Raw genomic sequence first — 14,219 nt, 5'->3', positions numbered from 1 at the left:
GTACTATTAGTTTGTCACTTACATTCATAATTAAAAGAAATGCTTATGTTTAGTCAGAGGTTACTAACAATAAAGATGTAATCTTTTCTTAGCAAAGTTCATAGACTCCCACCCTGAGTTGAACGGACCCCAGGATAAGAATGCCCACTTAGGGACTTGGAACTTTAGAATCCTGGTGGGAAAGACCACAGAAAGGGCCAAGTCATTTTACAGGTGAGCAAACTTGCTTCTGAGGTTTGAGAAGATATTCAGTTTGTCATGTACCTGGTCGATTCCAGTACTGAGTATTTTATCTGTTACTTACTGAGAAGTCAGTGGGAGAGGTAAGAGTGAAACTTTGGGCACAGGTATCTGCTTGGCACATGTTTTGAATTTCATCATTTGTAAGCTAAATGTGGATTAAAGGGGGAGAAATGATCCTTCAATGAAGCTCACCCCTGGGCCCCTGGCTAGAGCTTGCATGTTGCCAAGTCCCCTGGCCCATACACACAAGTCTAGAAAAAGCTCTCTCACCCTCCCCTGAAAGGACATTCCCCAAGCATTCAGAGAGGCACACTTTTTGCTTTCAGCCGATAATGAGAATGCCAAGGTGGGGAAACTTCATCTAAAGTTCAGTCAGTTCTTTGGAAGAAAGTAACCCACTCCTTAATAGAAGATTCGCACTGACATCTTGACTTATAGTCCCACCCACCCTTGCAGCCGTGCAGGCTCAGTCCAACAGACATCCAGCAGATGTCACTGGTTACCACCTCCCCAGCCTGACACTGCCTCTCACTGCATATCTTCTCCAGCCTTATAACCCAGCTAGGACACTCAAGCCCCAGAGGGACAGAAAAATCAGACTGTCTCTACCTGTCTCCCCACGGAAGACAGTAGGATATCTGAAGATCTGAAAATCTTTTCTATCATTTCAGAGCTAGGTGTTACCACAGAGATGATCTATGAAGGGCACCAATGGTAATGTCAGTAGGACAATTCTTGGTGCAGAAGCATTTGAGTCCTGTACCCTAAATGCTGAAAGCACACCTCACGTCTCTGTGAAAGTCACAAGTAGCTCCTCACATTTCCAAACATCCCCTAAGGGAAGTCATACGACCCCTGGTTGTGGTTGAGAACCATTGGAAGAAAATAAGGCACAGAGAGGTTAGTTAATGAGTTCCGCAAGACATAGGGATAGCCAGTTTATTGATTTACTTATAACCCCACTTATTTCCCGAAATGATTTGAATATGTTGAACAACCCAGTGTTTATGTGGCCATAAGTCTTCTTATCTCCATTTTACACATGAGGGAATTGCCCAGGATCACACAGCTAGAAAGCACAGGAGATCAGAACTCAAGTGCTGAGCACGAGATCCACCATGTTATTCCCTCTGCTGCTCAGTGACGTGGCCGAGCACTGGGCAGTTGTTGGTACCACATGTTGGGCCCTGGTGCTGCCCTGACACTCTGAGTCTGAAAAATGCTATTGTCCCACCAGGTGCTGCAAGGAGCAGCCACGTGTTTCTACGCTTTCATTGGCTTTGACATCATTGCCACCACTGGAGAGGAAGCCAAGAATCCCAACACGTCCATCCCTTATGCCATCACCGCCTCTTTGGTCATCTGCCTGACAGCATACGTATCTGTAAGTACTACATCCTTTTGGGACCATCTTGATGGCCTTTTCATATTTGACCTTAAAAAGTAGCTCTGGGACTGGGTCACCCTCTGTCAGGAAATGATCCCTTCCTTGTGTCGTCTCGGCGTTTGTATGCATGCGTCCATGCACCCTATATCCCCACCCACCAATGACAAGAAGAAAATCAGCACTCTGAACTGGAGATGGGGGCAGTCTTGACCTCTGAGTTTCCATCCCTGCTCCTCCGCACACACAGGCTCTGGGTGTCCACTACTGCCCAGGGGATGGTGTACAGGGAGTGGGCTGCTGTCCAAGGAGCTCAGATCATAGGCTGGCAGTAACGGGTGGGTGTGCAAGCAGAGGCATTGTGGACCTCTGTGCACCCTCCTCAATGCTCTTCTGTCTTCTGGGATCTTCCCGGCAGCGGGAGACGAGGCTCCTCCAGAGTGGGGAGAGAGGACACCACCCTCCCAGAGACACTCTTCCCCTTAAATCTCAGGGGAAATGCCATTTCTTTCTGCTGTTGCTCCCTCTTTTTATACCGGCCCAAGCTCATTTTTCAAGTTTTCCTGCCAAGGGGAATCCTTAGAAGGAAGCCTGCAGCTTCTTGTCATCTCAGGATCAGACGCTCCTCAAACTTGTGATGTGTCATTTCCCAGTTCCCATCCCAGAATTTCTATCACAGAAATCGCTCACTCGCAGCCAACGTCTTCCTCGGCCCCTGGCAATGGAGAGAACCAGCCAACAAGTCAATAGGTGTGTGGTCACAAAAATGCCCCAGGCCCTGGGGGTCCCACTCACTTCACTTATCACCAATAGGAAAGATCCACGGCTGTTACATGTACCCCTGCTGCAAAACAGAGGAAAAGCACCCCCTCCCCAAAAAACAAACAAAACAGAAACAGCTTTAGCCAACTACTTAAGGAAGCCAGACCAGCGGCTGGCTCGATCATTAGGGCAAGCTGCAAAATAAGATTGTCCTGGGCACCAAAGGAAAACACAAGAGCAGCCATGGATGTGGTTTATAGGAATTCACTTGTCCCTGGCAATTGTTTTATGGGTCAATTATCACCTCCCCTTGAGCACACACAGGCAAGTGGCTTCATCTTAACCATACTCTGATGATCCCTGCAGACAGTGTTCAGGCCATGAGGGTGGTGTGGGGCAGAGTTTCTCAGGGCAGAGATGCTCTGCTTTGCATTTCCCCTCTTATTCCTCCCTCATATACCTCCCCCTCCTCCAGGGGTCAACCCCTGCTGCACACATAATAAAGTTGGTCATCACAATTCCTTTCTTAGAATAGCGCCTTATAGACTACAGACTACTTCTATGCATCTACCCACTTTTTGCCCATCCAGATCTAACATGAGCAGCCGACCCAACGCAAACTGCTGTAGGAATCAATCCCACTGTCTCCCAGCCCACCCCATGTTGCAAGTGGTGAAGCTGCTGGGAAACATCCTCTTCTAGAACACACGGCCCTTAACGAGGCCTCAGGGGCTGTTTGGTCTTGCACCGGTCAGCAGGCTGCCATTCCACCGTCAGGAGAAGAGCCAAATTGCTGGGCTGTGGTGGTCCATCCTGCTGTCCTCCCTAGCAGCCCTTGGCTTCACTGGAGGATGTTGGCTCCCGAGGAATATGCAAAGAAGTGGTCTGGAAATGCACCACCCTCTCCTGTTCAGGCTCTGACCTCCATTCTTGATGCCAGCATTGGCCCCTGCAGGCCAGGGGGAGCCTGGACCTATAACTGGTGGTTTCATTGCCTGGGGCCATGGAGGGAGGGTTGTTATGGCCGATTTATGACATAAAGGAAGATGGGTCTTAGGAGCCAAGTGATTCCTGGCTAAGCAAAGCCACAGTAGTCTTACAACCCCAGAGTAGGACCGGGTTCCATCCTGATGCCTTCATTTGTGGGCTGCCTGGCTCCTGGCACTGAGCTACAGAGAGGAAATGGAAATATAGTCCTCATATGGGTGCCCCCTGTTAACTGGCTATGGACCTCTGATCACTTATCTTTGGAGTTTTTATCTCTGATTTTCAGAGTGAACGGGAGAATCCATTTAAGACCATAGAGGATCCTGAAAGTATAAAGGAAATGAGAGTCCTGCCCATGCCGGCAGGGTGCTCACGGCCACTGCCAGGTCCTGGCTCCAGCACCTTTGGCTCCAGTTCCTTCCATGTGATGGTATCTGCCCTTCACTGAACTGTCAGTGTAGTTCTGCTGTTGTGGGGCTTAGATACCTACATACTTATCCCTCAGATATGAAAGCCTGAGAGAGAGATTGAGGACCATCTTGTCAAGTCCACTAAATTCTAATGTGAGGAGAAAATACTGAGACCAAGAGGTCCAGATGCAAAATGACTGGTCTAAATTAAGGGCACATGCCAAGAAGTGACAAATCCAAAGTCCAGGCCTCTTCGCTCTCCTATGGGACATCCATCCATGCTGTCAGTCCTCTCCACCTCCAGCCATGTTTTCTCTTGTTTCAACAGGTGAGCATAATCTTAACTCTGATGGTGCCATTCTACGCCATCGACACGGAATCCCCACTCATGGAGATGTTTGTGGCTCATGGGTTCTATGTTGCAAAATTCGTAGTAGCCATTGGGTCAGTTGCAGGACTGACAGTCAGTTTGCTGGGCTCTCTCTTCCCAATGCCAAGGGTCATTTATGCCATGGCTGGTGATGGGCTCCTTTTCAGGTAAGGACTATGCTTTATGAAATTAATTCTGCTCTGCCATGCCTGTCCAGGGAGAATGTCACCCACTGTCAGCCTGACTATAATTTTGATGTGCGTGTATGTCACATAGACGATGGAATTTGTCATATATCCTAATAAAGAGTTTGAGCGAAAAGAACGTAAGCCCCATAACAGCCCCTCAGTTTGACTCTGGGTCTCCCAATCTAGCACAAACTGGTATAATCCCCCTAACTGCCCCTCCCCTCTTGTTTGACACTGTGTGTTGCTTTGTGAAGATTGTGGGTGTCAAACTGCTGCACTGAGTGACTTCCAGAAGGAAGGAGCCCTCCCAGGAACATCTTAGGCCTGCCCTCACATTGAGGTGAGGTACTGACCATCTCTCCACAGCCCCTCTGAAGGTGAAAACATTAAAAGCTACCATCACAGGGAGTATAAGACCATCTGAACAGAACCTAATAACAGTAGCAACAATAACTACCATTCATTGAACATTTGTGTACCCTGGGTGCTTTGTATACAGATCCCATGTAGTTGTCACAACAACCCTGTTTTGCAGACAAATATAGTAGATGAGTATACTTAGAAAGGCGAAAACACTTACCCCAATCCTCCAGCTGCTGAGGGGAGTCCGGGATTTGAATCCATGACTGTCTGACTCCAAAGACAGGATTTTCAAGCACTCCAATATATTGGCTTCCAGCCCCCTACATTGGCCATGAAGTGGTCAATCTGCCCCGAGGAAATGTGGCCCATCTCTCGGTTCCCAGTGCCCACTGTATGAGGGGCTTGCAGGGAAGGCATTCTTCAAGCATGGAGGTCAAGGAGCGCTCAGGGGTACGGGGGCGGGGGGGGGGGGATCCAGCTCAGGGACTTCGTCTCTGCCGCCAGCTGTCATCTTCTGCTCCATTTCCCCTGCATACCCCCTGAAGTCATCACCAGGTCAGAGCTGCCATGTTTGGGGAGCTGGATAGGTCAAGAAGAGGCTGAGTGTGGCGGAGATGTTACAACTTCACACACCCAAAAGGTTTTTCTGCTGTCAAAGGGGAAAGATGCTGGAGCTCCAAAGGCAGCTGATAGTCAGTCATATGTGAAAGACGAAAATAAAAGAGAAATGGAAGAGGTGGGAGGAGGGCAGATTAGGAGGAGAGTGAGGAGGAGAGCAGGAACCTGCTTAAGGCCCACAGGAACTGCTAAAGAGGCACCTGTCATTCATTCACCTTTGTTGGTCTTCTCCAGTTGGTAAGTGGCTGGATTTGGGCTGCATTTATGAGCACATGTTCTGAGTTATTGCGCTATTTTGCCAACTAAACTTCTGCACTTTTGTTGTACAGCAATGCTTCTCAAGCTTTGGTATAAATCAGAATCCTCTGGAGGTTTTTTAAAGCAAAGTTTGCTAGGCCCCATGCCCAGAGGTTCTGATGTAGGAGGTCTCTGGTGATACCTGAATATGTGCATTTCCAATAAGCTCCAAGGTGATACTGATGCTGCTGGTCCACGGACTGACCATATTTTAGGTAACACAGGTTTAGGGGACCCCAAGGAGGTGTATGAATGTTCCACATATCACCCCTTCCCAGCAAAGCTTGCACTTCGATTCAGATTTCTAACATGCCTTCCTAAATTCAGTCATCCCTTCACATCGCATAATGAAGTAGGGACTTTAATAAAGAAGTTTGCCTCAAAACCAAGGCATGAAAGTAAATTATTTTTAAATTGTATTCCAGAAACCAAATCCTGCAGTAGGAATAACTGTATTCAAAGCAGTGACTCCAGAAGTACATTGGAGGAGCAGGACCAGGTGGACTTAAGCCGTGTTAGAGTCAGTCACCATCTGTAGCTCACTGTTAACCCTCTGCTTGCCCGTCCCTCCAGGTTCCTGGCTCATGTGAGCACCTACACAGAGACACCAGTGGTGGCCTGCATTGTATCGGGGTTCCTAGCAGCTCTCCTCTCGTTATTAGTCAGCCTGAAAGACCTAATAGAGATGATGTCCATCGGCACACTCCTTGCCTACACCTTGGTCTCTGTCTGCGTCTTGCTCCTTCGATACCAACCAGAGAGTGACATTGATGGTTTTGTCAAGTTCTTGTCCCAGGAGCACACAAAGAAGAAGGAGGGCATCCTGGCGGACTGTGAGAAGGAAGTTTGTTCCCCTGTGAGTGAAGGGGAAGAGTTTTCCGGCCCAGCCACCAACACATGCGGGGCCAAGAACCTACCATCCCTGGGAGACAACGAGATGCTCATAGGCAAGTCGGACAAGTCAACCTACAATGTGAACCATCCCAACTACGGCACTGTGGACATGACCACAGGCATCGAAGCCGACGAATCTGAAAACATTTATCTCATCAAGTTAAAGAAGCTGATCGGGCCCCGCTACTACACCATGAGGATCCGGCTGGGCCTTCCAGGCAAAATGGACCGGCCCACAGCAGCTACAGGGCACACGGTGACCATCTGCGTGCTCCTGCTCTTCATCCTCATGTTCATCTTCTGCTCCTTCCTCATCTTTGGTTCCGACCACATCTCAGAGCGGAGCTGGTGGGCCATCCTGCTGGTCGTTCTGATGGTGCTGCTGATCGGCGCCCTGGTGTTCGTGATCCTGCAGCAACCAGAGAACCCCAAAAAGCTACCCTACATGGCTCCCTGCCTCCCCTTCGTGCCTGCCTTTGCCATGCTGGTGAACATTTATCTCATGCTAAAGCTCTCCACCATCACATGGATCCGGTTTGCAGTCTGGTGCTTTGTGGGTAAGCAATTTCCTTTGACGCCTGGAGAATTCCCTCTCAAGGCCTTAAACAGGCTTATCCCAAAATTACCTCCTAGCTGGACTAGGCATCTCCGTTGCAAGAGAAGTCTGGCTTGTTCTATGCACCCTTGCTCTCTGCATTAGAGTCAATAAAGCCAGTTGTGCCCTTTCTGCCTATTATGGTCTTGGCCGTTGGTTCTGAAGAATGATGCTAATCAATCCATCACTTCATTGAATACTATTACTGGACATTCTTTTTATGGATAATTAATTCCATAAAAAGTCATTAATTAAAAATGTAAATAAATTTTATAGAAATATAAACAGTCATTCAGTAAAATGAATCCACATAATAAAGGGACATAAATAACACAGTAAAAATTAGAGTGAAAAAGGTTGACTGGAATTCTATTTTAGAAACTAAAAATTATGCAACTGAAAGTTATGGAAGAATCACTTTTCTTATATTTGACAAAATTAAAGTAAAATACCAATCATGCCCTAATATTTTAAATGAGCAAAGTATGAATTAAGTGTGGATTTTGGCATAATTTTTCCAACTAGATTATACCATTTACCATCTCTCACTTCATATTGACTTTTATAAGATATTCAAGAGTTTTTCGTTTTCTCTCAAGATTCTTTCATCATCCTTCGATATTCTAGTCATTCTCTTGGAAAGCACACATCACGCCGTCAATCTTAACTGATTTTCTCTTTGTCTGTTGACAACTGATACAGTTCTGCCAGGACTTCAACTGTCCACAACTTTGGGCGTAAATCAGAGGTTCTCTCTCTAAATTCACTTTTATTGCCTTCATAAAGCCCTGCCCCTGTCCCAAGATTTTTCATTTTCCTTTGTGATTGATTTATATTACATTCACATCACACGTTTATTATATCCAACAAGTACTGATGTTCATGAAATGGTTGGAGATCAGTGCTCATGGTAACTTGAGAGGGATGTTTAAGTGAAAACTGATTTTAAAGTTCCTTAGTCACTGCCTTTATTTCCCTATACAAATTGGTAGCCCTGAGGTCCCATCCACTCCTTGATATAGGAATACGGGTGTTTAGCACTATGTCCTCTGTGTCTGGCACACAGCATGCGCTTAATAAATATTTCTCTGTGACTACTCTTCCGATGAGAAAAAAAGAATAGCTGGAAAGGAACTTGAGGAGGTGGAGTTTGAACCATTAGCCTAAGGATGCTTGGGTGTCTCGGTTGATTGAGAGTCCAACTCTTGATTTCGACTCTGGTCATGATCCCCAGGCCATAGGATCAAGCCCCACATTGGGCTCTACACTGAGCATGGAGCCTGCTTAAAATTCTCTCTTTCTCCCTCTACCCCTCTCCCCTCCTCGTGCTCTCTCTTTCTCTCTCTCTCTCAAATTATAAATAAACAAACAAACAAAAACAAACAGAAACTGTAATCCTATAAGATAAGATCTCCATAGAAGGAAGTGGAGCAAAAACAGTACCCAAAGGAAAGGGTCCAGACCTTCCGGTAGATTCCTCACCTCTCAAGGCCATCCTGTGTCTTCTTAGAAGCATCCCGTGCCAATTTTCACAACTCTAGGTTTCATCCTTTGTTAGACTTTAGGGGGAGTTCTTGAGAGAACCCCACTAACCCCTCAAAGTTTAAACTACTTACATGATTTATTCACAATCTCTCTTCTCCATTTAAACATTTTTCCACTGAAACCTGTAGCCAACCAATGGAAAGATTCTACTGTGGGTAGAAGTGACTGAGGAGGGTAGAAATATTCCAGTCACGTATTTGTCAAATGACTGAAGGCATAGACACGAAGACACGTGCATTTGTTCATTCATTCCTAGAGTATTAAAGCTGGAAGGGGCCTTCAATATCTAGCACAATGTTCCCCATGGTTTTGGTGACCATTCTGTCAGTAATATTTGGGCTGATTTTAGGGAGCATATGAATAGACTTTTTTTGAATTTTTAAAAGTATTATATAGGTATTATACATTTGCACACATACGAGAAAAAATATACCTACTCACATGAATCTGGTGATTATTTTTAAATTTAACAAGTGAGTCCAATTAAAGAAAAAGCATTACTACTGGTACAGGTGCCATGATTCGTAGTAATAATTAACATTTAATGTAGCCCTTATCACATACCAACTATTACTCAAGGACTTTCCTCACATTAACTTATGTATTCCTCACAGCAATCTTCATTTTACAGATGAGGAAGTGGAAGCACTTGACCGAGGTCACATAGCTAGAATTTAGGGGAGCCAAAATTAGAAGTCAGGTAGTATGGGTCCAGGGATCATGACCATGGCCACGATACAAAATATGTGGTATATAAATAACCAAAGTTTGAGGGGTGCTTGGGTGGCTCAGTCAGTCAAGTGTCCCACTTCAGCTCAGGTCATGATCTCACAGTTCATGGGTTCGAGCCCCACCTAGGACTCTGTGCTGACAGCTCGGAGCCTGGAGCCTGCTTCGGAGTCTGTGTCTCCCTCTCTCTTTGCCCCTCCCTTGCTCATGCTCTGTGTCTCTCTCTAAAAAATAAATAAGCATTACAAAACAACAACAACAACAAAGTTTGAGAAACACTGAAATCATCTACCCTTCCCCACCGCTCCCTCTCTCAATGTCACAGATGACTAACCTGAACCTCCAAAAGGTTAAACAACATACTCAAGGTCAACAGGAATAACTGGAGATTATTCACAGAGCTATTATTAAAAACTCAGTATCTCCACGCCCAGATCTGCAACCCGTACCTCCCTGCCAGGGTGCCTCTGAGCATCTTCCTTATTGGATCAGGATGTTTGATATGTAGTTTGTGCGGATTAACACCTAACATCAGGGCTGGCTCCATGGGCGCATAGGACCCACATTTGGCCTAATGCTCTGCTGCTGCTTTCTTGAATTCTTAACAACCTTTTTTTTCTTAACAACTTTTTAACAAGGGGCTCTATGGTTTCATTTCACACTGGGGCCCGTAAATTACGTCCCCAGTTCTGCACTAAATCTATGGTTTCTGGAGCACCAGAGGCACTCTGCAAACATGGTAAGGTGGCAGGGACCCTTGCCTTTGGAGTCAAACAGCCCAGGTTCAAATCACAGTTCTGCCACCTCTGTGTCTTGTGACCTTGGGAAGTTCACTTAGCTCCTTTGGGTCTCAGTTTACCCATCTGTAAAAATGCAGATTAATTCTACTCGTCTTCTTCTGATTGCTGTTTGGGGCTTAAATAAGAAAATATTGCAGAAAGTAATAAGAATCATTTCTTCCCTGCCTTTCTCTTTAAAATCTAAAATGATTCATTGTCGCCCAGACTAGCTATCACATGCCAAAGTACAGCATGAACCTGTTCTGACTCAGGCTGCCCTCCCAGTTATCAGGCAGAAGAAAACTCCCAGAGAGCCTTTTGTAATCTTGCTGATAGCATAAACTTCAAACTCGCTCCAGAAATTGATACTCCATGACATGGGAGGGTGCCACTACGCAGCCTGGAGTTGGCCAGTCGGAAGACACGGGAGCTCACAGCTCGCATCCAGCTGCTGGCTACTAACTGCTTTAGCATCGTGGTCTTTGAGAAATGGTCCCTGAGTAATTTCTGCCTAGAACAAACAGTCTCAGTCCTGACTACACATCAGAATCACCGGAGCTGCTCCTGAAATATTCTATACCCATGATCTCAGAGATTTTCTGATTTAATTGGTCTGGTGCAGCCAAGCACTGGGTATTTTTTTTTTTTTTTAAGATCCCCAGGGAATTTTAATGTGCGGGCAGGTTTACAATGATCTAGAACAGTGGTTCTCCCAGTGTGGTCCCAGACCAGGAGCATCACACACGGAACAGGTTAAAAGTGAGATTTTAAACCCCATCCCAGACCTGCCAAGTCAAAATCTCTGAGAGCAATTTAGGTTTTAACAAACCCTACACATTGTTCTGATGCATGCTCAAATGTGACAAGGACTGGTCTATAGAGAAGAATAAGAAGATATTAGCAGGCAAGGCAAATGATTTAATTACAAAAACTCCCTGTTTTTCAAAAACAAATTTTTGCACATATAAAATATATCCATCGAACAACCCCAAATTGGCTTATACAATTTTCAGTGATCTCATAGAATAATTATCCCATCTCTAAACTTCTGAGTCTCCAAGATGTCAGATTTTTATTTTGTTATTCATAGTATAACTTTCCTGGGGAGAACAGTAGAGATATTTTTAAACGGAGCTTCTTATGAAACATTAGCTACTTTTTAAAAACGAGATTTACATGGTTAGGCTGAGTCATAACTCGATCATCTTCTCAGGCATATCTTTTTAACCAGCCCTCTCTAGATGAATCTTAATCACAGCATTTTTCTAACAATGTTTTGCTAAGCTCTGAACCTTCGGATGAGCACGACTCACTGAATAAAATAAGGCCCAAGTCCCAGCAAGATTACTCAGCACTTGTTTCTTTTCCTTCAGACAAGAGAAGTAACATGCACAGCAAATGTTTGATAATCCCCAGCAAAATGAGCACAGATCAGACTTCCTGTTCCTTTTCTCTCAGCTGATGCGGTTTTGTAAAAGAACACCTCGAAGTGTTGGGCAGAGTCTCAGGGAGCCCGAAACTAGCAGTTACCAGTGATGACACTATACGGCAGTACTTTCCAGGTCTACTGTTCCCTGTGGGACTTGAGTATAAAATAATGATCGGGTGAACCAGCTCGTGGGCCCCCTCACCCTGAGGGCTGCCAAGTTCTCACCTGGAATTTTTTCAGCCCCTCAGAGAAAAACCAAATTCTCATCTATAGATTTAGAGAACAGACACTAATCTGGCAATGAGCTTCGTAAATCCTGTACTAAAACGTGGTTTCCAAAGGGAAAACACAGCTGTGGTCTTTACCTGCAGTATCATTTGAAAACCCTGTTGGAAATTGACTCAAAGCAGCCATTGTCGTGTAGGGAAGAGGAGGAGAAGAGGGGGGCCTTGAATGGGGAGCAGAGAGGACACCAAGATAAATCAATTCCTGAGGATATGTCCCATAAATAAGCTTGAAATTCTCCTTGTAGGCAGAGGAGAAAACAATTGGCAACTTCGACAAATAAATCATGCTCAAAAGGGCAAAACAAAACTCACGAAGGCCAGGGCGAGGATGGCAAGAGGAGCAGCGCAATTCCAAGAAGGGGGGGGGGGTCCCGCTACAGTCCAGGCTGCCTGCTGGCAGAGGGGCTATGCCGGGCAGGGCTATGCATGGAGAAAAGGGCCGGGTGATACCACGGCTCTGCACCCAGCAGCAGCCACAATATCGGCTGTCCTTTGAGACAAAAGAAGGAAAGGAGAGATGGCCATGGCAGAGACGAAGGGCCCCGGAGCAGGTGTGAACAGGCCCCTGGAACACACTTAGAGCCATGAAAGAGTGGGCACTGGGCATCTTTCCCTCAGCATTATATTTATAAGACTCATCCGTGTCGTTGCTTGTGGTTTTAGTTCGTTCACTCTCCTTACCCGGCTGGCATTCCACTGTGATAATAATATGCCACAGTGCACTTATCCATTCTAGTGCCTGTGGACATTTAACTTGCTTCTACTCTGGGGCTATTACAGATAGAGCTGCTGTGAACATTCTTGTACATGTTTTTGGTGGACACATGAACATATCTCCCTTGGGTTTCTGCTGAGTTAGAAGTGGCATTACTGGCTTGCATTACTGGATTTTTTAAAATATTCTTTAATAAGATTGCATTCTGTTTCATGGCCATTATACCCCTCAAATAAAATAAGTCCCCAGTTCCATTTTGCAGGTGGGAAACTGAGGCATAAAGTAATGTGACTTTGGGGGCGCCTGGGTGGCGCAGTCGGTTAAGCGTCCGACTTCAGCCAGGTCACGATCTCGCAGTCCGTGAGTTCGAGCCCCGAGTCAGGCTCTGGGCTGATGGCTCGGAGCCTGGAGCCTGTTTCCGATTCTGTGTCTCCCTCTCTCTCTGCCCCTCCCCCGTTCATGCTCTGTCTCTCTCTGTCCCAAAAATAAATAAAAAACGTTGAAAAAAAGATTAAAAAAAAAAAAAAAGTAATGTGACTTTGTATTTGATCAGTAGCGGGGCCAGGAAGAGAATTTCTACCCCCCCCCCAACCCCCTATTCAATCCAAGCCTGCTCTTCCTGGCCACACCATCTTAAACAAACCTTACTGTTATTATAATCAATGGGCTTGCGGTGGTATTTTTTTTTTTTTTTTGAGAGAGAGAGAGAGAGAGAGAGAGAGAGAGAGCTGGAGAGGGGCAGAGGGAGAGGGAGAGACAGAATCTTAAGCAGACTCCATGCCCAGCACAGTGCCTGATGCGGGGCTCGATCTCACGATTGTGAGATCACGACCTAAGCCAAAATCAGGAGTCAGATGCTTAACCAGCTGAGCCACCCAGGCGTCCCTCTGGTGGTATTTTAAAAACTAACCAGCAAAGCAGGAGTTGGTAGGGATGGCAGTGGGTGGGGAGGACACCTTCTCATTACCATTTAGTTTTCATTTCTGCCTTGGCAAATGTCTGTTTTGGGAGGTCGATCCCAGAGTAGTAAAAATAAAAAAAGCCTCTGGGCATAACAAAGTGCCTCAGTTATCTGCCGCGGGCAGGGCTTCCTGCTGGAAAGTGCACCCCAGGAAGAGGTAGCTCCACCCAGCCTGAGGTCAGGTGGCCCACCTCATCTGGCCCTGAGCCCTGTTGCTGCCTACAGAGGACAGGAAGCCCCCAGGGGACTCTAGAGATCCAACATCTGCTCCTCAGCCAGACTTTGGGCCCGTGAGGTTAGAAATCTGCTGCTGCTGTCTATCTCCAGGTCACCCAGTCTCTTTTCAGACTTGAGGTTTTGTGCTAGGTTTTCCCCATATGATCCAGAGACACCCCCCTCCTCCTACCCCTCTCACTTGTAGGTTTGGCGTCATTTGCTTAGTTTGCACAAATGGAGCAACACAAGTAGAGTAAGTTGTTGTTTGTCCCAGCATCTGAAGGCAGGCAAGGCATTTCTAAACCTTCCCTGGAGGTGCCCGGGTGGGATGGGCACAGCCATCAGTTTAGACTCAACAGATGAAAGTTCCAGTGCCTTTTCAATCACTGACTTATTAACCAGTTCTTAACCTCTCTGGGATGATAGACGAGGAAGTACTTTTCTACA

General features: G+C 46.1%; 1 protein-coding gene across 1 annotated transcript in view; it reads left to right on the top strand.

Annotated features, from left to right (window-relative positions):
- The window catches only part of SLC7A14 (solute carrier family 7 member 14), a 112,423-nt gene that overhangs the window by 88,428 nt on the left and 9,776 nt on the right, over positions 1 to 14,219 (top strand). Inside the window, exons 5-7 of the mRNA XM_030330405.1 lie at positions 1,481 to 1,627; positions 4,115 to 4,323; positions 6,196 to 7,073. Of these exons, the coding sequence (XP_030186265.1) occupies positions 1,481 to 1,627; positions 4,115 to 4,323; positions 6,196 to 7,073 (1,234 nt within the window). The remainder of the gene's footprint in view (positions 1 to 1,480; positions 1,628 to 4,114; positions 4,324 to 6,195; positions 7,074 to 14,219) is intronic.

Source organism: Lynx canadensis, chromosome C2 (genome assembly GCF_007474595.2).
Source record: "Lynx canadensis isolate LIC74 chromosome C2, mLynCan4.pri.v2, whole genome shotgun sequence".
In the NCBI taxonomy this organism is placed as follows: Eukaryota; Metazoa; Chordata; class Mammalia; order Carnivora; family Felidae; genus Lynx; species Lynx canadensis.
Note: the sequence above shows the minus strand (reverse complement) of the source record. Positions and strands in the feature narration are given on the sequence as shown.